The 24,781-nt window shown below is 40.9% G+C and overlaps 1 protein-coding gene across 1 annotated transcript; it reads left to right on the forward strand.

The window, feature by feature from the left end:
- The first annotated feature begins 9,355 nt into the window (after nt 1–9,355).
- Nucleotides 9,356–21,462, forward strand: LOC100358868 (TRPM8 channel-associated factor 3-like). The gene is made up of 8 exons (XM_002711977.3): nt 9,356–9,486; nt 12,381–13,016; nt 15,796–16,760; nt 16,999–17,096; nt 17,796–18,009; nt 18,277–18,516; nt 19,279–19,616; nt 21,055–21,462. The coding sequence occupies exons 2-8, from the start codon at nt 12,394–12,396 to the stop codon at nt 21,325–21,327; spliced, it is 2,751 nt and encodes a 916-aa protein (XP_002712023.2). The 5' UTR covers nt 9,356–9,486; nt 12,381–12,393; the 3' UTR covers nt 21,328–21,462.
- The last annotated feature ends 3,319 nt before the right edge of the window (nt 21,463–24,781 follow it).

Below are 24,781 nucleotides of genomic sequence, written 5' to 3' on the forward strand. Positions count from 1 at the left end.
TTTTCAAAAGAGGAAATCCAAATAGCCAACAGGCACATGAAAAAATGTTCAAGATCATAGCAATCAGGGAAATGCAAATCAAAACCACAATGAGGTTTCACCTCACCCCAGTGAGAATGGCTCACATTCAGAAATCTACCAATAATAGATGCTGGCGTGGATTTAGGGAAAAAGGGACACTAACCCACCGATGCTAGGAATGCAAACTGGTAAAGCCACTATGCAAGTTAGTCTGGAGATTCCTCAGAAACCTGAATATAACCCTACCATACAACTCAGCTATCCCTTGGATAGCCTTGGAATTTACCCAAAGGAAATTAAATTGGCAAACAAAAAAGTGGTCTGTACTTAAAGTTTACTGCAGCTCAATTCACAATAGCTAAGACCTGGAATCAACCTGAATGCCCATCAACAGTAGACTGGATAAAGAAATTATGGGACATGTACTCTATAGAGTACCATACAGCAGCAAAAAAAACAATGAAATCCGGTCATTTGCAACAAAATGGAGGAATCTGGAAAACATCATGCTGAGTGAAATAAGCCAGTCCCAAAGGGACAAATATCATACGTTCTCCCTGATCAGTGACAACTAAGTAAGCACCAAGAAGGAAACCTGTTGAAGTGAAATGAACACTATGAGAAACAGTGACTTCATCAGCCTTTGTCCTGACTATCGATGAACAACTTAATACTTTATCCTTTTTAGTATTTTTTTGTTCTACTTAATACTATTGGTTGAACTCTTTAGTTAACACACAATTATTCTTAGGTGTTTAAATTTAACTGAAAAGTGATCTCTGTTTAATATAAGAGTGGGAATAAGAGAGGGAGAAGATGTACAGTTTGGGACATGCTCAATCGGACTTGCTCCAAATGGTGGAGTTAGAAACATGCCAGGGGATTCCAATTCAATCCCATCAAGGTGGCATGTACCAATGCCATCTCACTAGTCCAAGTGATCAATTTCAGTTCACAATTGATCATAATGATAGGACTAAGAGACTAAGGGATCATATAAACAAAACTAATGTCTGCTAATACTAACTGAATGAATAAAAAAGGAGAGAATGATCCAAAATGGGAATCGGGATACACAGCAGATTCATAGAATGGCGGATGTGCTAAACAGCACTCTGGCCTCAGAATCAGCACTTAAGGCATTCGGATCCAGCTAAAAATCCCATGAGAGTATTTTAGACATGGAAAGCCAAGACACTCTGGCACAAAAAAGAACAAACTAAATGAAAGATCTCTGTTTTTGAGATCCCAGTGAAAGGAACGGGCCATCAAAGAAGGAGGTACCTTTCTCTGATGGAAGGAGAGAACTTCCACTTTGACTATGAACTTGTCTAAAGATCAGTGTTGGCAAACATAAAAGGCTTCCATAGCCTTGGCAAGCCATGACAAGAGCTTAGGGTGATTACTGACGCCATAAAAAAGAGTGTCAAATTGTTACGTCAACAACAGGAGTCACTGTGCACTTACTCCCCATGTAGGATCTCTGTCCTTAACGTGTTGTACAACGCAAATTAATGCTATAACAAGAACTCAAACAGTACGTTACATTTTGTGTTTCTGTGTGGGTGCAAACTGTTGAAATCTTTACTTAAAATATACTAAATTGATCTTCTGTATATATAAAGATAATTAAAATTAATCTTGATGTGAAAGGAATGGGAGAAAGAGCTGGAAAGGGGAGGGTTGCAGGTGGGAGGACAGTTATGGGGGGGAAGCCATTGTTATCCAAAAGTTGTACTTTGGAAATTTATATTTATTAAATAAAAGTTTTAAAAAAAGAAAGTATTCAATACTACACAGCAGTTTAAAAGAATGAAATCCAGTCATTTGCAACAAAATGGAGGAAGCTGAAAACATCATACTCTGTGAAATAAGGCAATCCCAAATGGACAAATACCAAATTTTCTCCCTGACCTGTGATAACCAACAGAGCTCCTAAAAGGCAATATGTAGAAGGAAAATTGACACTTTGAGAAGCAATGGCTTTGAACATCCCTTGTCTGCTATTAAGGAAGAGGGTTTTTTGTTTTTGTTTTTCTTCTCTTTTACTTTACGTATTTTTTTTCTTTCATACTAATCATTGAACTCTTTACTCAACAAAGAGTTAAACATATGTGTAAAAAGTTAATTGAAAATTTATCCTAGTAAAAAATAAGAGAATAAGAGCGGGAAGAGGAAGGGGGTGGGAGTGTGGTTAGTAGGGCAAGCACAATGGGAAGAATCACCATGATACTAAATTTGTGAAATGTATGAAGTTTATAACTATGAAGCTGTATAGTTCTGTGTACATTCCTATGGTCTTACTTCAAAGGGCTCAGTTTAAAAACTTGCCATGGAACCCCAAATCTCCTTAAGCTCAGTGGTAAAAATAGCATTTTAAGTGTTATAGAGATCATATAGATAAGACTAAGTGTTAAAGTGATGATATAAGTGTCTGGTAATTATAATAGATAGAATTAAAAAGGAGCAAATGCTCCAACATGGGAAGCAGTCCATACAGCACACACACAGAATGACAATCACCTTTAAGTAGCACTCTAATCTCAGAATCAACCCTGAAAGCATTTTGGTCTGGCTAAAAAGCCCAAGGGAGCATTTCGGGCATGGAAAGCCAAGATACTGTGGCAAAAAACAATGTTCTACATGAAGGACCTCTGTGGGTAAGACCCAAGTGGAAAGAAGTGGCCACCAAAGAAGGATGTACTTTTCTCTGAAGGGAGGAGAGAACCTCCACTTTGCATATGGCCTTGTCTAAATACTGATGGAGTTTGTGGATTCAAAAGGCTTCCATAGCCTAGGCAGCTCATGTCAAGAGCCTCAGGTGATCATTGACATCACACATCAGAGTGTTAATTGTTAAATTAACAACAGGAGTCACTGGGCACTAACTTCCCATGCAGGACCTCTGTCCTCAAAGAGTTGTATTATGAGACTTAATAGTAAAAGTTTTGGGGGCAGGCGCTGCGCTGTATCTGGTAAAGCTGCTGCCTGTGGTGCCAGCATCTCATATGGGTGCCAATTTGAGTCCTGGATGCTCCACTTCCGATTCAGCTCTCTTCTATGGTCTGGAAAAACAGTAAAAGATGTCCCAAGTCCTAGTGCCCCTGCACCCATGTGAGAAGACCCAGAAGAAGCTCCTGGCTGCCATAATAATAACCTGACCAAGACAACAAGCCGTCATAAGCCCTGATGGTATTCTCACCAATGATGCATGGACAGAACCAAGCAGTTAGTCAGCAGTCACGGTGGTGACCTCCTCTATGTCAATGTGCCCAAGGACAGCTGACTCAGCCCCATGTCTGTGACCATCACAAGGGCTATGCCTGCCCCATACTACAAACCCAGTGAGAGGGCTGAGATTTGAGATAAGAGAGGGACCTGTGGATGCTGTCGTGACTCTGGGCTGGTTGCTAAGGCAGAGAAGGATAAGGATCAGTTATGAGAGGAAGGAAGATCTGTCAGAGGAGATAAGCAACACGCCTGACCATGGAGACTTCAGGGCAGAACAGGGAGAAGGGCTGCAAGCCTGTCCTTTATTCACTGGTGGATTCCCCTGTGATAGCAGTTCATTGTTTCAGTGTTCTCCTTCTGGAGTCCAGGTTGTATTTTTTCAATCCAAGAGAAGTATCCCATATCAGAGTGCAACTTTCTGCTGTTGTCACCCTGAGAAGAAGCAGATTTTGACTCACGTACTTGATTCTTTTTTTTTTTGTAATATGTCAGTAATCTTCAGTTTTAATTTATATTTTGAAATAAAAATGCAAAATAACAGTTTTACAAAATTGTCATAATTTTTAGATACATGCTACATTTACTTAGAAAAAGCTTCATATCTGGTCAAAACAAAGAGCTATCATCTGTGAATGTGAGGTCTTCTATTAAGCACAAAGAAAGCTCATGAAACGTGATGGTATGGTGACAGCCCAAGAGCTCTGTGGGTGTGGAGGCTGCAGCCTGGCCTCCCTGGCTGGGTGCAGAGCTGGGGCCTTCGGGGCCCCTATGTGCCAGAGGAGGGGCTACAGCTGTATGACTTTTAAAGTCCTGTGACGTACTTGATTCAACAGCCTCCACTGCATATCTGAATGGTATTTCTGGCTCCAGTCTTGGTCTGGCCAAACACTGGCTGCTGTGGGAATTTGTGGAGAGAAGCAGAATAGAAAAATCTCTCTCTCTCCCTTTAAAAAATAAATAAATCTTAACAAAAATGTTCTTACCTCAGGGAGTATCCATGAACTTGTTCTGAGGATTCAGATTCTCGGCACCACATCAAATATCTACTGCCTCCTTCCCATGCGGGTGCAGGGCCCAAGCACTTGGGCCATCCTCCACTGCCTTCCCGGGTCACAGCAGAGAGCTAGACTGGAAGAAGAGCAACTGGGACAGAAACCGGCGCCCCAACCAGGACTAGAACCCCGTGTGCCAGCGCCACAGGCAGAGGATTAGTCTAGTGAACCTTGGCGCTGGCCTTCTATTTTTTTCTAGTCTTCCCACAAATTTATAAAAGCTGCTTTAATTATTGGTATTAAATGAAGAATAACCTGAGGAAATCTAATTTTTATATGATGGAAGGGGAAAATTAACAACAAAAATACCACTGTCTTCCAGCTGCCTTAATATCCCTAAGACAGCTAAGTATGTGCTACTTAAATTACAAGATATAGGCTGTATATGGGAAATCCAAAGAAAATGGATAGATTTGTGGTCACATCTAACTCACCAAAGTTAAGCCACAAAGACATAGAAAACCTGAAAATGCCAGTAACAAGTAACAAGATTGAATCAATAACAAAGACTCCCAACAAAGAAAAGCCCAGAACTGGATGGCTTCACTGCTCATTTTATTAACATTTTAAATAACTTACACTAATTATCCTATTTTTAAAAAGATATATTTGTTTAAAAGACAGAGCAATAGACAGAGGGAAATACAGAAAGTAAGAGATAGTCCTGGCTGGCGCCGCGGCTCACTAGGTTAATCCTCCGCCTTGCGGCGCCAGCACGCCGCGTTCTAGTCCCGGTCGGGGCGCCAGATTCTGTCCGGTTGCCCCTCTTCCAGGGCAGCTCTCTGCTGTGGCCAGGGAGTGCAGTGGAGGATGGCCCAAGTCCTTGGGCCCTGCACCCCACGGGAGACCAGGAGAAGCACCTGGCTCCTGCCATCGGATCAGCCCGGTGCGCCGGCCACAGCGTGCCAGCCGCGGCGGCCATTGGAGGGTGAACCAACGGCAAAGGAAGACCTTTCTCTCTGTCTCTCTCTCTCACTGTCCACTCTGCCTGTCAAAAAAAAAAAAAAAGAGAGAGATAGTCCATTTGTTTCACTACCTAAATGGTCACAAATGCTGGGAATGGACTTGGCCAAAGCCCAGAGTCCAGAACTCCATCCAGGTCTCCAATGTGTGTGACAGAGTCCCAAATACTTGGACCATCCTCTGCTTTTTCTAGGCACAGAAGCAGGGGTCTGGATTAGAAGTGGAACAGCCAGAACTTGAATCAGCTGGATGACAGCATCACAAGCAGTGGCTTAGCATGCTGTGCAACAAAATTGGCCCTGCACCAATTTTTCTCTAACTAGTCTGAAGTATTGAAAGGGAAGGAACCCTTAAAAATTCATCCTGCCAAGTCAGAAATACCCTGTTACCAAAACCAAACACACACACACACACACACACACACACACTACAGACCAATATTCCCGATGAATATAGATGCAAAAATTTTGAACAAAATACTAGTAAGTCAATTCCAACTTACACACTACGATCGAGGGGGATTTGTTTCAGTGATACAACAGATATCTGCCATATGCAAATCACTAAATGCAATACATCATATTAACACAGACAATATGAATCATCCAAAAATACGTGAGAACTCAAAAGATGAATACTTTTTGGGGAAAAAGCTTAAAAATATTAGGTGTAGAAAAAACACACCTTAAAACGATAAAGGCTACCTATGGGAACCCATAGCCAACATCATACTAAAGAAGGAAAGACTGAAATTATTTCCTCTAAGATAATGAAGAAGTCAAGGGTGTTCACATTCACCACTTTTAGCCAATATCATATTGCATATCCTTGAGCAGGAAGACGAGAAATTAAGCACAAGCAAATCAGAATAAAGAACAAATTATTCACTGCAGATGACATGATTTGCACATAGAAAAAAAAGGCTCCAACAAAAGACAGATCTGATGAATAAATTTCATAAGGTAGCAGGAAACAAAATTTATGTACAAAATTCAGTGGCTTTTTTATACTCTGATAAAGAAATTGCTGAGAAAGAAATCAACAAAGCAAACACTTTCACAATAAATACAAAAGCTAAAATTAAATATCAGAAATAAATTTAAGGAAGTAAATGGTCTCTACAGTGAAAATTACAAAGCATTGAAGGAAGACATTGGAGAGACATTCCATGTTTGTGAATTCAAAGAATTATTATTGCCAAAATGCCGATTGCACCCAAATTAATCTAAAGATTCAATGCAATATCCATGAAGATAATAATGACATTCTTCACAGAAATTGAAAACACCTTACTAAAAGACCACAGGTAGTCAAACCAATTCTGGGCAAAAAGAACAAAGCAGGAGATTTTATAATAACTGACATCAAAACATATGGCAAAGTAATAGTAAACAAAAGAGCATAATTGTGGCATAAAAAGCAACACATAGATCAATGAAACAGAACAGTGAATGAAGGCAGCAAGAACACACATTGTACAAAAAATTCTTCAGTAATTTGTTCTGGACAAATTGGATATCCACATACAATACTATGAAACAAGGACACCCCCTACCCACACACACACACACACACACACATTTCTCACCATCTGCAACACTCAAGTCAAAGAAGGAACAAAGTCATAAATGTAAGATCTGAAACTGTGCAACTGCTTGAAGCAAACCTAGGATAAGTGCTTGAGGACACTGGTCTGGGCAAAGATTGTTTGGATACAACCCTCAAACAACAGGCAACAAAAGCAAAAACGGACAAATGGAATTATATCAAACTAACAAACTTATACACAGTCAACAGAATTAAGAGGCCACCAACAGAATTGAAGAAGACATTGGCAAACTGTTTTAACCAAAAAAGAGATTAATATCCAGAATATGCTAGAAACTAAATCAATAGAAAAAATACAATGAAAAAATGAAGAAGTCACCTGTATTAGACATATCTCTAAAGAAGATATGCAAAGGTCCAACAGGTACATGCAGATTTTCTCAAAATCTTTAATCCTCAGAAATGTACATCAATATGATCATGTGGTATCTCTCTGCAGTTAGAATTGTTTTAATCAGAAAGACAAAAAACAGCAAATGCTGATATGGATATGGAGAAAGAAATCTAATACACTGTTGATAAGATTTCAATTACAGAGTCATTACAGAAAATTGTAGAGTTTCATCCAAAAACTAGAAATACTATTAAGAAGGGATACAACAATTCCATTCCTGGGTGTATAGTCAAAGGATTTAAAAGTAGCATGTCAAAGGGATATCTGCACTAAAATGATTACTGAAGAACTGTTCACAATAGCCAATATATGGAATCAAGCTAGATTGGATAAATAGATTGTGGTATACATACATAATGGAATAGATGTTGGTCTTAAAAAGAAAGAATTTTGTCATTTGTGGCAACATTGAAGGAACCAGAAAAAAAATCTCATCAGAAATTGTGTCTCAGATTTTTTATGAGAGGGATTTATTCTTTTACCTATACTATATTCTTGGTAGTCACACAATTTACATTTAACTTTCTTCTCAATTCAGTTTGGAAAGTTATACTTTTCTATAATCTATTTTCATCTGAATTTTTAAATGTAGCAACTTAGTGTTTATAGCACCCTTGCATTATTATTTAATCACTGTATTGTGTCATTTTCTTCTTCCTGCATTCCTGGTATTAGATATGTGTTTCTTCTCTCACACCTTTTTTTCCCTTGACCAAACTCATCAGAAGTTTGTCTTTTCAAAAAACCAGTTTTGAGTTTGTGCATTTCCATGTTCTTTAAATTTAAACAATATCTAAACTTAGCTTCATCTTTTCATTCCTCACCTTTAGGGCGGATGTATTATGCTACTACTGTTTTCCTAAGATAATGTTCAGCTCCACTTACTATCAGTCCTTTTTCTTTTTCTCTAATACTAACTTTCACGGATGTGCACTTTCAAGCAGTAAATCTTCCTTCTATATTTACTCAAGAAGAGAGTTTAATTCTTACCATGACCTTGTCCTACAGTAGACAGTCTTTAGAGAAAAGAACTATCAAAAATTCTTCCAGATGTTGTCATCAATTCAAAAGCACACTAATGAAAACTTAACAGCTATCTTCATAAACCTTGTGTGCTTAATATCATACAAATAGCTAAGAGGAAAACATTCATTAATCAAGTTAACCACTAGGCACACTGTCTATGAACTAATGAATGGATCAAAGTGAAAAGTGGATGGAAATTGAAAATGCAAGTCTTGATGAATTGACCTTTAGAATTAGAACTTTTCTCAAATAACCAGCACTGACACCAGCCACCTGTGCAAGATCACAACGGTAGCTTGCATTACTCCACAACAGGGAGTCCAACTCATCACGTCCAGTCCAGCTCTATCTAGCCAGTAGCAACATTCCAATTTCCCATCCCAGGATCAAAGCCAAGATGAGAGCCTAGCGAATGAGCCTCCTCCAAGGACCCTCTCTTGAGGAACCAGCCCAGAATGATTGCAGACCTCACTGCTTTTGCTCATTTTGTTAATGCCTATGCTATTAACATTTATCCATGGCTCCCACTTAATGTGACAGAAGATTTGTCATGACTGTGATGACCCCTTGCTAACCACAGGGCAATACCCTCCTGCACAGCATAAAGCAGACACCTGGAGAGCACTAGAAGGGCCTGGGAAGATCTTAGGGTCTAAATCACTGAAGTCTGGGTTACACACCAGACCCTGAAAGAGCTGTCCAGAATTCATTACAAGAAGACCACTTAGAAACTCAAAGGTATCATAAGGTGAAACACATCCCATTAACTCACACACATGCTGCTCCCAGAAATTAAAGCATATATATTTCCATTTTGCAAAATAATTACAACACAGGGCAAAAAATGATCTTTTATCTGATTTTCCATTTTACATTTATTAAAAATTTAAAAATTGTGACCCTTTTAGATATGACACTCTTATTCAAAAATACAGAGAAATGAAATTACATAATGTTTTTAACAAGTACCACTGGAGTGTCCTTCAGTATTCAAGGAAGTCTCGCAATCAAGCCCCACCCTCCCCAAAGGAAGCAAAAGCCTGATATACTGAAAGATAATCTCACTGTCTTCCTTTAAATAAGGCCTGTAGACAATCCATACATGCATTCTGCAGACATCTCGCTCCCTGCAAGAAGACCTGAGCCATATCTGGAGACGTCCTGGTGAGCTGCTCTGACTGTGAACAGAAGGTGAGTTTCCCACTACATAGCATGGACAGACCGTGGGAGATGTTAGTAGACCCCTTTCCTTATGTAAGGAGCTGGGAGTTGGGTGCCAAGGGCTTGTAGCAACAGGGTTTCTTAGTCTGTTTTCTATAGCTATAACAAGATTCCCAGGCTATTTATGTAGAAAAGAGGTTTCTGTAAGCCCCCAGTTTTTGAGGCTACAAAGTTCAAAGTTGGGTGGCCCAGCTAATAGGGGCCACATGCTATTTGACCTTCTGTGGAAAAGATGGAATGTTGACTAGTGTGCACAGAGGAGAGATCAGGAGGAGAGGACCTGCTTGATGGAAATCTGCTCTCAATAATTAATCCAGTCCCAGAAGAACAAGACTCGCCAGGACTCTGAGAAAGGCATTAATTGTTATTGGGACATAATTGGCTCTCAAAGACCCCTCCTGCTCTCAATAATGTAGTATTGGGAATCACAATTCAACCTGAGACTCAGAGTTGACAATCAGTCTTCAAACTTTCAAATTGCATTCCATGGAAGGTATGTGAGCTATTGAGTTCTTTCACTTGTGAAAGACATAGTGCACGGCCTTGCCTTGAGCCCTGGGGAAGAGATTGCATAAGCAGCGATCCCTCGCTGTTTGTCTCATTGGTTCTTGGTTTTCTTTGTATCTGGTTCTCTCTTTTGTTCATGCCCAGTGGGTCCTCCATAGGTCATACCACACAAAGAGGTTAAATTCATGTGTTTTACTCTCAGAAGTAGTTAGAGATTCAGGGCTGCAGGGGATCTCATGAGACCATGTCTGTTGTCCAGTGGTGAGAATATTATGAGCCAAGAAGTGGAAGAACTAGCTGTTACGGCACGAAAGCTTTATATCCAATGCAGCAGCAAAGAGGCATCCAAAACAACGTAAGAAAATTTCCCATAAGGATTTACACATTGATGTTGCCTAAAAAATAAGTCACTAACTGGAAAAATCATAAGTGTGTTTTTTATTGCTTTTCTATTTAGTCCACAGTTTGCATTTTAATTACATATGGAATACTGGAGAGGACTCTCTGTTCAGGCTTTGTGGCTACAACATCATTCAGTTGGCTCACAGAGTTCAAGGAGCACAACTTTGTTCTCATGAACTTTATTCTACATCCTACAGAGGGAAAGAAATGTCACATAGCATATCTGCTTCAACCAAAGCAATTCTACTGCTACTTGCTCTTGAACCAGCAGGAAAATCACTGTCTGCTAATCCGTGGAGATCCTTCAATCCCACCTCAGAGTTTTGCTGTAGTTCCTACGGCTCCTCTGGTCCCTGGCCCAGACTGCCTGGCAGCTGAGATGTCCACATTTTGAAAAACCATGGTCCATTGATGTCTGGTGTCTCTGCTGCTTCCTTCAGCTAGGACAACCGTGCTGGGAAGGGGTCTCTGGTGTCTGGATCTAGTTTTTCTATTTGGAGTACCCAGACTTTTCTAGTGTCCCCCCCTGAACACCCATTCTTCATGCCTTCCCACCAAAATGAGGACATTTGCAGAGAAGTAACCAGATTCCTTAACTGGAAAACCAATCACCCACTCTAGCTCACTGAGACTAGGTTAGCACTGAAATTAGAACACCTTACCTAGTCCTCTTGCTTGTCAAAAGCAAGTTTGCATTCTCTCCTGTCATCATCAACCTCAGGAGTTGGAAAGGTGCTGTTGGGTCAGATCACCGAGTCAGCAGAGCTGCTTCTCAATGGTACACTCCCCCACTTGTGGGCCTCAAAATGGACCAGACTGTGCTTCATGCTCAAACCTTCTCCAAAAGAGACTACGTCTTCAAAATAAACACAGAAACTGCTTCATGTGCCTTCTTCTAGATATTTACAGTTTTAGTAATGAGAGTTAGCAAAAGGTAAGGGAGGGAAAGCATGGAATTCTATAGAAGATAACCTCACAGAGACGAAAACTGTAAGTCCTGCTCTGATTTCCAATAGAACAGAGCCTTTATGTAGAGAGCTAATAAAAGAGAGAGTGGAAAAGACTCTGATCCCAAATCTCTACCACCAGGCTGAAAGAGGGGCTCATCTTCACTTGTGGCAAAGCTTTGTGGTTTTCTCTTCAAGAGTGTTAATGGGAGAATTGAGGATTCCAGAATGATTTAGCCTAAGCATGCAGCACCTAGATCCTGAGCCTGCTTAATGACAATATGAACAGAAACCAAAGATACTGGACAAACTTTATGAAAAATGGGTATTCCAAGAGGAGGGAGGAGAAAAACAATCATGATTCTCAGCCTATAATGTCCTCTATTCTTCTGAGAAATCAATAGGAATGATAAAGTGCAATAATTCTATTCTGATATCATAAGGTGCCAATCTCAGAGCAAACTTTGGCCTGTGTTAATTCTGTCCATCTTCACATGAAACCCCTTGGAGGTTTAGAGTATGTTCCCTATACAAATGGGAAATGGAAGCTTGAATATTTTCTCGAAGAGTAAACACTGAGGAGGCAAAGTTCAGTTTCCTCCAGAGAGAGACAGCTGCTACTGTAATATTCCACATTCTGATCAAAATAAAGGATTTATGCCCATTAGGGAAGTCTAGGCCAGCAATAAACAACTGGGATCAATTATAGCTGTTAGAAATGCAGGACAAGTGCAAATGCACTCTCTGATATGCAGCAGGGAGGTCCATGGAGAAGAAGGCATAGCCAGTGGAGGACAGAGCAATGGAGAAGATTTGGGTTGGTGAATATGAAGCATCCATGGAAGGGAATATAATTCTAGAGCTTGAAAAATGAATGGAGAGGTTACTATATATTACATGAGAATTTCTATAGGCACTACTGGGCAAGCCACTACCGAAAAGACGTGAACTCTTGTTTTATTCACTTTTTGATGTGTTGACCATCCTTAGTCTTTGCTTTCCTTGCAGAACCTGGAAGATCATGGCAACCACTCCTGCTGCTGCCTTTCAGGTCCTTGTGAATGGAGTGAGAAGCTGGAATATCCCCCCAGAGCCCCTCCCTTCTGAACTCCTTCTCATTGGAGAAGCCACCTTCCCAGTGATGGTGAATGAGGAGGGCCGTGTGGTCATTGCTGCCTCCTCCTTTGGCCAAGGCCGCCTCGTGGTGGTGGCCCATGAGGAGTACCTGATTCACGCTCCCTTGGCTCCATTTCTTGTCAATGTTGTGTCCTGGCTCTGTTCCTCCCCTGAAGCCTCCATTGGAGTGAACCCCTCCCTGGAATCACTAGTAAAACTCTTGCAGGATGCTGGGGTTAAGGCACAGGTTGAACCGGAGCCGGGAGAGTCCATGGGGGTTTACTGCACCAATGGCTACGATGACAGCATGACTGAGAAGCTGATCCAGTTTGTAAAACGAGGAGGGGGCCTGCTCATCGGGGGTCATGCCCAGAGTTGGGTTGAGAAGCATGGCAGTGATAAGGTGCTCTCTGAGTTCCCTGGAAACCGGGTGACAAGCGTGGCTGGCGTGTACTTCACAGACTCCAGTGTGGACAGAAGGCAGTGGGTTGTCTCTGAGACGGTGCCCACCATCTCATTCCATGTCACGTGAGTGATGATTCTTATAAGGGAAGTCTGATCCAAGTTGAAAAGCAGGCTTGTCCCCCATTTTTAAGAGCTTTCAGTCTTGCAGAGGAGAAAATGGCACTATGAAACAGGATCGCTATAAACTACAAACACAAGCATAAAAATGACCTGTGTTTGTCAAGGATCAGTATGCTTGCTCGCTCTCTATTATGGCTTGAGTATTAAGTACTTAGAATGTAGGGTATACTTTTTGGTTCACATCCTGTTATTCCCCTAGATTCAGTCTCAGAAAGACACTGGTAGAAAGGGAACAAGTCTACAATGTTCATGGAAGAAAAGAAATTTCTGTTTTGCTTGATATAATATCACTATCACACAGTGCAATACCTGACGTGGTAGGTGCTAAATAAACACTCAATTAATGAGTGAATGAAATTGAGGGTGTGTGTTCTGGCAACATCAGGAAAAATGCAACACTTCATAGTACACAGGTGCACATCAGGACCTTCTCTCCCCAGTAACTATTGGGAGGAGAGTTTTCTTTAAATTGAAATGGAGAAGATTTATTGTAAAAAGGTCAAGGGAAGGTTCATAGATTACTTTTGTCTGTAAAGATTAGAGAAAAATTAGACAAAAAAATTAGCTTAAATGAACTGCACCATCTCAGATTTGAATCACAAGCTAGCACATGAAAGTTCTTGGTATTTCCCTAAGTCTCCTCTACACAGCAATTCGTCTTATCTTTGGCACACATAGTCATTTGTTGGTATTGAAAGTTCCAAAATTAACATAGTTACATGTTATTCCATACAAGTTCTAGAGTGTTTTGACATACAGTTCCAAAAAGATGTGTAGCTAGTTCAAAAAATTTGCTCCTGAAGTGAATGATAATGACAAATTGTTAGTTAGAAGGTTGTACAAAATGACACTCTTACCAAAACAATACCCCAGGGCACAGCTAATACTCAACATTATGAATTTATGTTTAATACTTTTTCAATATGGAATGTGAAAATATTATTTGATTTCTATTTCTCTGATTTAAAGGCACAGGGCATTTTTACATATTTTTGGTCATTTATGTTTCATCTTAAAATGTTTGTGTCCTTTATCTTTTTTCTATTTATTTTTTTTCTTTTTCTTATGGATTAATTAGTTCTATTTCTATCTTATATAAAGATAGTTTGAAACGTTTGTGGAAAATAGAATTAAGATATGACTTTATGTTGGTACGAAATTTTTTGTACTCATGCATAGTTTTTTTAATTTAATTTAATTTTTTTTTAAGAGGCCGAGTGTACAGTGAGAGAGAGAGACAGAGAGAAACGTCTTCCTTTACTGTTGGCCCACCTTCCAATGGCTGCTGTGGCCTGCGCTCTGTGCTGATCCGAAGCCAGGAGCCAGGTGCTTTTCCTGGTCTCCCATGTGGGTGCAGGGCCAAAGGACTTGGGCCATCCTCCTCTGCACTCCCGGGCCATAGCAGAGAGCTGGACTGGAAGAGGGGAAACCGGGATAGAAAATGGCACCCCGACAGGGACTAGAACCCAGTGTGCCAGTACCGCAAGGCGAATTTTAGCCTATTGAGCCGCAGGGCTGGCCTCATGCATAGTTTTTTAAAACTACAGATTTTACATGAACAATTTTGAAGAACCTCTGTAAGTTACTCTTCTTTTCCTGTTTCACATGTTGCAAATGTGTCTCCTTCCATCACTTGTTAACTTTGTTTTTGGTTTTGCATATGTTTTATATCTGTTTTGATTCAACTTGTCCATCTTTTTCCTTCATAACATTTGTTCAAAGATTCATCTATCCATTTGAAAGGCAGAGCTACAGTGAGGCAGAAGTAGAGAGAGGGAAGTCTTCAATCCAATGGTTCACTCCCCAAGATGGCCACAATGGTGGAGCTGTGCGAATCCAAAGCCATGAGATAGGAGCTTCCTCCAGGTCTCCCACATGGGTGCGGGGGCCCAAGGACTGGAGCCATCTACCACTGCTTCCCCAGGCCATAGCAGAGAGCTGGATCGGAAGTGGAGCAGCCAGGACTGAAACCAGTGCCCATATGGGATGCCGGCACTGCAGGCGGCGGCTGTACCTGGCATGCCACAGTGCCTACCCCATATTTTTTATTGTTTAGAAAATCTTTTCTCATTACAAATTTCTTACAGAATTTTCCTAAGTTTCTTCTAGTACTTTAATTGTTGGATGACATATTGACATATTTAATGCAATAGCTATTTTCCATAAATCACATAGATTTTAACAAATGTATGGTCAATTATTACAGCACAAGTTATTGAAAAATCAATATTTTTCCTCACTAATTTTAAAGCGTATTTTTCCACATAAGTTTCCTTATGTGTATGCAATTGTTTTACAACTCTCTCCACTGAAGTACTGGTCTATTTGTGTAATTCTCCATCAACCCAGCTGCTCTTGTTACTGCAGCTTTGGAATGAGTTTTGATAACTGAGAAAACAAACTCATCTCCACATTGACATGTTAAATCACTTAACATTTTCAAAACATTCTTGTGTATTTTGGGCCACCAATATCTAAAGATTAAACTATTGAGTCTATTTATCTAGATTGTTTTAAACATATTGAGATCTGGGACAGAGTTATGTGTAAAATGGAAATTATTGGAGAATAAGCAACAACTAGTAAAATTTAAATATCAATTTCCTGAGCTTCCTCTTTGATGTTTTCTACTATATGAGCTCAGGTTTTCGGTGCTCTCTTCTGCACTTTTCTACACTCACCTCTCCAAAGGCCACTAACACGGGAAATGTCTCTTTTGCAGGTGCGGGGAGAACTTCAGGCAGGATCAGAAGCAGCTCCTGGAAGGCATCACGGAACTGGACCTCGACAGAGGGGGAATCCCCTCATACCTGCTGGTGCACGGGCCCCTGGCCTTTCCCCTGGGGCTGGACAGCTCTCTAAACTGCTTTCTAGCAGCTGCCAGCTATGGCCATGGTCGTGTGGTGCTGTGTGGCCATGAGAGCATGGTATATGAAAGCAGCATGGAAAAGTTTTTGATCAACGCTGTACGCTGGCTGAAAGGGCAGCAGAAGGGGAAGGTTGGGGTGAGTCCACAAGTGAAAGCTTTGGGCAACTTGTTAACAAAACACAACGTGGAGTGGACCAGCACCACCCTTCCAACCCATGACTTGAGCGTCTACTGCTGTGCCTCACTCCACGACATGAATGCCAGGAAGGTGGAGGACTTTGTTGCAGAAGGTGGAGGGATACTGATAGGCAGCCAGGCCTGGTACTGGAGTTATGATAACCCAGATTCCAACTATATGACTGAGTATCCAAGTAACAGGTTCCTTAAACGTGTTGGTCTTGGCATTTTAATTGAGTCAGGCAATAAAGGCTGCTTCCCAGTCCCTAAGCCAGAGATGTTGAATTACCACATCCGAAAAGTTCTACCCCAATTTGAATCCATGCTGTTCAACAATGGAAAGGTGTTAGAGAAGACCTGGCTGGAGAAGCTAAAAAAAGATATCTCCAATATGTTTCGAATCCCACACAATGGGATTCCCATCTATGAGTCCATGCACCAAATCATCCTGAAAATGATCAAACAAAAGGGCTTGCCCACTGTGGATAAAGGAAACCCCATCAGCAGGGCCAGCCCTCAGGATCTCCTGACAGCCTGGGCCCGAGAGCTCTTCAAATCTGGAACGCCCATCTCTCTCTTGGTTGGTGATAACTCCCCCCTCCCTTCCACGGAATCTCCTGTCAGCATTGAGATCACCACAGGTATGGAATGGAGGACAGCAGAGCTGGGGCTGGGTAAGGGGGCATGTGGATGGTGGCTGGCTGGTTCGGCAGCATTCCAGAAGTTACTCCCCACAGGAAAACCACCTATGTCATTTCCTAGGAACTTTTAAAGTGTGCCCTATAGATGCAATAGCTCTGGGAGGGACTGTGGGATTCTGGGTCAAGATGGAGACAAGGGAGATGGGAAGAGCTCAACCTTTCCCATGATTCTTACCAGACAACAGAGATTCCTGGGTAAGCACCGGACTCTACTTACCTGAGGGACGAACTGCAAAAGTGACAGTGCCCGAGAATGCTGTTGCTGCAAAACTGAAGGTAAGGCATTCCGCCCTCCAGGACATTAATTTTTGCCATGTCCTCAGCATGTTGACTTCTACTTGAAATAAGTTCTTTTCAATTCTCTAACAAAAACACCAAACAGAGAGCAGGTGCCACTTTCATTCTACATATGAAGAAATTTGTCTCAGCAAAGCAGAGACTTGCTATGAGCAGCAGGTGGGGTGCAGAATCCGTAATACCAAGCAGAACCTCATGCATAACAAAGGTTCAAGAGTGCTTCCTTTTCTCTTCTTTTGATCCAATATCAAGCCTTTTCCTTTAGTCCTTTCTGTAGGATCTGAAACAGGATCCAGACGTTGAACAAGCCACAACCCTATTATAGATATAGAAATTACTTATCGGACACAGAGAGAGGTTGCAGACCTACAGGAAATACCTGAGGCATAATCAGTATCTGCATTGGGTCAACATTTACCTGGGGACTCACTTTGTTTAAATCAAAGAGAAGAATCCTGAATTCTATAGAGAACAAGGAAAAATGATGGTCTTTAGGGAATGCCCTGCGGAAGTGGCTGAGTGAATCCTGCATTAGATCGCTCATTCTGTGGAGCTTCTCTCTGCCCTCCATGCTCCGGGCAAGGCAGGACAACACACGTGACACTAAAACACAGACACACTGCCAATCCTCACCATCATGACCCCTTTCCTCCACCCTTGGTGGGCTCTCACTGACAGGTACAGATTGGCTGCCACACGGATGACATAGGTGCAGCGAGCACCTACTACCGCCCCCCTCTGATGACATACCAGTACTACTTAAACGAAACAAACGAAAGCATCTCCTGGCTCTGGGGAGGCCTCCTCTACATCCTTGTGCCCCCAAACTACGACCTGGGCACTGTGCAGGTCACCATCAGTGGGGCAGTGCGGGCTCCATACTTCAAGCTGGGTGAGTAGGGGGTTCCAGTTCAGGTGGGGACTCGGGGCAGAGGCAGGTGTGGGATGGAGAGTGGGCTGGTTGGGAAGCAGGGTGGGGACTGAGAGGAAGAAGGGGCTGAGGCTGTAGAGCTGCAATGTAATAAGAAACAATGGACTAAGAAAGCTGAATGTAATAAGGAACAGTTAATGAGTTACCAGGCTGTCCCTCAGCAAGGCAGAGGGCTATCATGAAGCCTAGGAAAGTGGAGTGGAGCAGGCTATGGAAACTTTTTTCCAGGGAAGACGTCCCAGGAGGAGTGGAAGCGCTCTCTGCAAGGAAATCCGGCACCCTGGGGCGAGCTGGCCACAGACAACATCATCCTGACAGTGCCGACTGAAAACCTCAAGTCTGTAAAGAACCCAGAGTCTCTGCTGCGGCTGTGGGATGAGATGATGCAGGCTGCAGCCAAGTTGGGGGCAGAGCCTTTCCCCTACCGCAGGCCAGAGAGGATTGTTGCTGACGTGCAGATCTCATCAGGTGAGTGTTCTAGGGGAATGCGCTGAGACTTTCTCTTCCAACTGAAGACATGGAGTTGAATTACCACTGGGACCAGTGGAGGAAACACTGTGTGAAGATCCTTAGGAGCCTGTGAACCATTTTCCAATGTAAACAGTGAATTATAACCTAGATCTTCCAAAAGAGAGGTGTCAGAGGTAGGGTGAAATGAACCAAGTGCAGAACAAACAATTGTGGCTTCAGGAAGATACAAGAATTGAATGGGGTCAGAGTTTGCCATGAGAAGTGGTAGTGGGTGGGTGCACAGTAATTTAAAGCAGAGTCAAAAAATCTTAAATTTTTTGAGAAAATCTAGATGCTTTGAAAAAAAATGAGAGCCCCATTGCTATCTTCAGGATCTTAAAATGACCCCATAAAATGGATTAAGACTACATTCAAGGATGGAGAATCTTACTGTTTTCTCCTAAGACCCAAGACCTCAAGGCACTGACATATAACACCCAGCTAAATTAAAAAATGAATGATTATCCTCACAGTCATATTTCACATCCACCAATCCTTCAGGGTCAAGTGTAGAAGAGAATGCTCAACTTCATGTGATAACCTGAGGAGACCACTAACCTGTCATAAGCTTGGGTTTTGCGTAGTCAAATACTCTTCTGAATAATCTGGAATTATTCAACATATTGCAGTTCCTAGGGACAATGGGGTATATTTATATGTGTGTGTCTACAAAGAATATCATACATGACCTCATATCTTCTACTCTATTGCTTTCTTCAGGTTTAATGCATGCTGGGTACCCCATCATGGGCCTACTGGAAGGAGTGCCTGGGGTCATTGATGAGGAGAGAATAAGGAGGTCTGGTGTTTGGGCTCCCCTCCATGAGGTGGGCCACAACTTCCAGCGATCCCCGTGGGTGTTCTATCCCCACACTGTGGATGCCGACTGTAATCTCTGGACTATCTATGTGCATGAGGAGATTCTAGGCATCTCCAGAGACAGGGCTCACCAAGCTCTGAGGCCAGAAAATCGGAAGCAGAGGATCAAAATGCACATGGATAAGGGAGCCCCTCTGAGTAACTGGGAAACCTGGACAGCTCTGGAAACATATCTTCAGGTACTGAGCACAAATGCAGGGAGGTGGGGACCACTGGGACCCAAAGTCCTGTAACATCTGATGATCCCACGAGCTGCACATCTCACTCCCTTGTCACATTGCACTCTATACCCTGAACCCAGGATTCTAGCACTGCATGGTGGCGCTGCTCTGTGGCTCATGTTTTACTACTAAAAATGATATTGCACAGATAATGAAACATGTCCCTCTCCTCTCCTCCACCTCATAAATTTGCAGCCTGAATCATTGTGAAAGAGATATCATCCTATCTTAGCTCTGTTAAGCAAGCTTGTGACAGAATCATAGCTTTGCCTGTTTCTCCTGAGTCATCGTTTTAACTGAGCAGACAGTATCACCTTATTCTATCAATATGTTGAAGGGGTATTGTAGGTGGAAGACCGGGAAGTAAGTTTCTCAAATGACATCTTCCTATACAAATTATAAATTTGGATGAGTTTTGTTTTCATTACAAAATAAGTAATACATGCTCAGTGCCTCATAATTTTTTGAAAACCTTCCTCTGCATTTCTTACTAACCTGGTGGAATGCATGTAGCAAGTATCTTCATGATCTCCCAGTTACAGATTTATAAACTAAGGTTAAAGAACAAAAAGAGCTTTTCCCTGACATTACAAATAATAACAAACAGAAAGGCCTGGATTTCAGTATGAGAATTTTGGTACAGAAAATTCGGAACTTAAGCCTACTTTCACTAATATACATTTACCATGAACTTTTAAAGACCTCTCACATTTATTTCCTTCCCCATGATAAGGACCCTCATGTCCTTACGTGGTTTTGCTTCAGTTATTACTTTCTTTGTTCATATCTGTAACCCTGCTGTTTAGCAATGTACTCCTTAAATAAACGATTGCTTATACTTAGTATTACACATCTTCTAATAGCCTAAACTGAGTAAGAATGAAAGAACTGTGGTGGTGCCATTTGGAACACTCCACTTGACTTTGTTCTCAAGGTTGTTATTCCTCAGTGTCATACTCTCTTAGAATACGGTCCAGAAATCTGCTCCTTCTAACCCTAAACCTCCAGAGTCCTGGATATGCATTTCCATCTTTTGGCCACAAAATATGAGAGAGTATTCAAGCCTCAGTCAGATTTAAATCTTTATATGTACCATTAATATTAGGAATGAGAAAAATAATAAAACCCCAAATAACTAGCATTTGTTGGGAGCCTCCTACAAAGCAGGTAATGTGCAAGCACAAATTGCATCTCTGAGCGGTAGACTAGTGCATGGTGCCAGCCACTGGAATGGGCTGTAAGGGATGGAGAGACAGAATCACTGATTAAAATGAAAGAGATATTAATAGGTGGTTAATAATTAAGCATCACCATGTCATATAACATGGGTGGTGGGTGGGAGGTGACTTTTGTAAGTCTAGTGACCCTTCATTCTGCCTGGTCCTTCTCTTTCCAGCTCCAGGAGGCCTTTGGGTGGGACCCATTCATCCAGCTCTTTGCTGACTACCAGGTCATCACCAAGTATCCCAGTGACAACGCTGGAAAGATGAACCTATGGATGAAGAAGTTCTCTGAAATAGTGCAGAAGAATCTGGTTCCTTTCTTTAAAGCCTGGGGCTGGCCAATCCAGGAGGAAGTGACTAATAGCCTGGCCTCCCTGCCAGAGTGGGAGGAAAATCCCATGAAAGAATATGTCAGAGACACCTCTGAACATTCATCCTCTGAATGAATGAAAAGCATCATTCATTGGATGCGACAAACTAATCTTAATTTCAAATTTTTCCCATATTTTCCTAATCATCCTTTTTCAAGATTGAGATTAGATAGTTTATCTTTGAAATAAATAAAAATTTAAAGTAGCTGATTTTCTTTCTTTTTTTTTTTTTTTTTGACAGGCAGAGTTAGAGAGAGAGAGAGAGAGAGAGAGAAAGGTCTTCCTTTTCCATTCGTTCACCCACCAAATGGCCTCTATAGCCGGTGTGCTGCAGCTGTCATGCCACGGCAATCCGAAGCCAGGAGCCAGGCGCTTCCTCCTGGTCTCCCATGCGGGTGCAGGGCCTAAGCACATGGGCCATCCTCCACTGCCTTCCCAGGCCACAGCAGAGAGCTGGACTGGAAGAGGAGCAACCGGGACAGAATCCGGTGCCCCAACCGGGACTGGAACCTGGGGTGCCGGCGCCGCAGGTAGAGAACTAGCCTAATGAGCTACAGCGCCGGCCAAATTAGCCGATTTTCAAGATAAGTCATACATATAGTTGAATCAGTTTTTCCCTAGTGTAATTTTTTAACAAGTTAGTATTTTGCTTTTTGATTTATTTGTTTATCAATTTTGCATTTGTTGTTTTGGATGTGAAGAACGGCTCAGGTACAGAGAACTAACCCAAAGAATGTCTTTCTCTGAATCCATTTAGAGCCTTTTTCTCTAAACCCAAAATTATTTCATATGCTTTAAAAATATCTTCTGGCTAGGTGGTTTATAATGTGTAGGTGGTCATACAGATACTTGAAATTCTAATTTGGGACACAGAGATTTTATTTAATTTCAAAAATATGTAACTCATTTTTCCCATGATGAAAAATCCCAGTTCCCTAAGACACTAAGACAATGATCCATTTTCTTATATCTATTCACACACACACACGCACACACACACAAAACAGTTACAAAACATAAATTGTAATGCAAATACAAACAGTATGCTACTGTCACAGTTGATGATCATTTTCAGTTTATTTTGTCCTCATGATATATTTTATTAAGTATATAAAGACAATCTCATTTGCTTGAAGTCCAATAAAATAGCTCTTCCCCTATGGTTATACAACTAAGTAGTCATGTATGTTAATTCATTTTGTTACTCTACTTTTGATTTTTGAAATTGTTTAAGAATTCAATTTTGTTTAATAGTCATATGAATCAAAAATACAATCATAAGAAATTTTTTTGTGTCCCTGTCTCATTTGTACAATTGCCTTATTTCTCCTCTATGAATTAATGCTCCATTGTTTGTTTATAGAAACACACAAATATTAGTAGCCCTCTTTTTCTTAGGCAAGGAAAAACACATTCTATACATATTTCCTTCCCCATTTTTTTCTGCTTATTTAGTGGATGTGGCTCCATAATATCATATGGACATGTGCGATACTCTCTATTATACTGCAATTTATAGATATAATAGTTTATTCAATAAATACCTTACTGATAGACATTCAAGTTTCCAGTATGTATTCTGCAAGTGTCTTTACTACCACAAATAGACTTCAGTGAATATGCTTCTGAGCTGGCACTCACAGGGGATGGAAGCATCACAGGCAGAAGCTCTGCTTGTTTCACCACAACACTGACCCCATAAATACATCTAAAAAATCAGTTGGCCATGCAATGGGCAGAGGGAAACACATGGCTGGAGGCCAGAGGCTTACATCTGTGGCTCCTCTATCATTCACAAACTGATAATAAGAAAAAATAAATAATTCTATACTATTCAGTAATTCAATGACTAATTGAATTTTGGTGAATGTTTATGTAACACTGTATAAAAATAATTTCACATTGTTATTTTTCATATTTGTAAAATTTTATTGAAAAATCATTAGGACATTAAAATTTCTGTCACTTCCATATGACCCTAACAAATGTTACCTTTACATATCTTTTAACATAATACATCATTTTTCTTAATTGGATTACATACTGCTGTTTTGTATTCTGCTTAGAAACATCCTTCTATTTTTACAACTAATAGTCTTAATGAGGGACCAGCATTTTGACATAATGGGTTAACACTCTGGTATAAATCCCAGCATCCCATGCTAGTGCCAGTTCAAGACCTGGCTGCTCCACCTCCAGTCCAGCGCTCTGCTACAACCTGGGAAAGCAGTAGAGGATGGCCCAGGTCCTAGGGCCCCTGCACCCATGTGGGAGACCCAGAAGAAGCTCCTGGCTCCTAGTTTTGGATCGGCACAGCTCCAGCAATTGAGGACTACTGGGGAGTGAACCATTGGATGGAAGACCTCTCTCTCTTTGTAATTTCTCTCTTTCCTCTCTCTGTGTAATTCTGACTTTCAAATAAATAAATAAATTTTAAAAAAAGTCTTAATGAGACTGTACAGTCATGACATAATTCTATAACTTTATGAAAATATCTCCTTTTGTTCAGAATTTAAATATTTTATATTTGGGTAACTTGAAGGGAATGTCTGTATTTATACATCAGCCATATAGATGAAATCAAAAGAGAAATAAAAATTTCTAAAATGAATGAGGATGATAAATCATATTAAAACTATGGAATACAGCAAAAGCGATGTTAACAGGGAAGTTTACTGCAATCAGTGCCTACACCAAGAAATGGGAAAGGTACCAAGTATATGAGCTATCAATGCACCTCAAGGATCTAGAAAAACAATAAGCCAAACCCAAGATTAGTGGGAGGAAAGAAATGATTAACAGAAGAAATAAACAAAAAATTGAAACAAAAAAATATAAAACTCAGTGCAATGAAGAGCTGGATTTGGAAAAAAATAAGTAAAATTGATATAGCATTGACCCAACTAACCAAAAAAGAAAATAGGAAGAAGACCAAAACAAATAAAAATCAGAGATGAAAAAGGAAATGTAACAATATCACAGAAAACAAAAGAATCATAAGACATTACCACAAAGAGCTACAGACCAACAATTTGGGAAACGTAAAAGAAATGGTCAGAATCATAGACACATGTAACCTATCAAAATTGAGTCATGAAGAAACATAAATCCTACAGACCAATAACTGAGACAGAAATTGAATCAGTAATAAAGGCTCTCCCAACAAAGAAAAGCTCAGGACCACACAGGTTCACTGCTGAATTCTACCAGACATTTAAAGAACTAACTCCAAATCATCTGAAGCCATTCAAAATAAGTGAAAGATAAGGAATCCTCCCAACCTCCACTATGAAGACTGCATCACCTTAATTCCTAAACCTGAAAAAGATACAACAGAAGAGAACTAGACACCAATATCCCTGATGAACATAGATGCAAAAATCTTCAACAAAATATTAGCTAATTGAATGTAACAACACATGAGAAAGATCATTCACCCAGACCAAGTAGGATTTATCCCTGGTATGTAGGGGTGGTTCCACAATTGCCAATCAATAAATGTGATACATCACATTAACAAATTGAAGAA

This window comes from Oryctolagus cuniculus, chromosome 3, assembly GCF_964237555.1.
Source record: "Oryctolagus cuniculus chromosome 3, mOryCun1.1, whole genome shotgun sequence".
In the NCBI taxonomy this organism is placed as follows: domain Eukaryota; kingdom Metazoa; phylum Chordata; class Mammalia; order Lagomorpha; family Leporidae; genus Oryctolagus; species Oryctolagus cuniculus.

What these genes read in the sequence shown, in the direction of transcription:
- LOC100358868 (XM_002711977.3), top strand. Translation starts at nt 12,394, where the DNA reads ATGGCAACCACTCCTGCTGCTGCCTTTCAGGTCCTTGTGAATGGAGTG. An exon ending in CTGTTGCTGCAAAACTGAAG is followed by an intron (nt 17,097 to 17,795) that starts GTAAGGCATTCC and finishes TCTCACTGACAG; the next exon opens with GTACAGATTGGCTGCCACAC. An exon ending in CTCTGGAAACATATCTTCAG is followed by an intron (nt 19,617 to 21,054) that starts GTACTGAGCACA and finishes TTCTCTTTCCAG; the next exon opens with CTCCAGGAGGCCTTTGGGTG.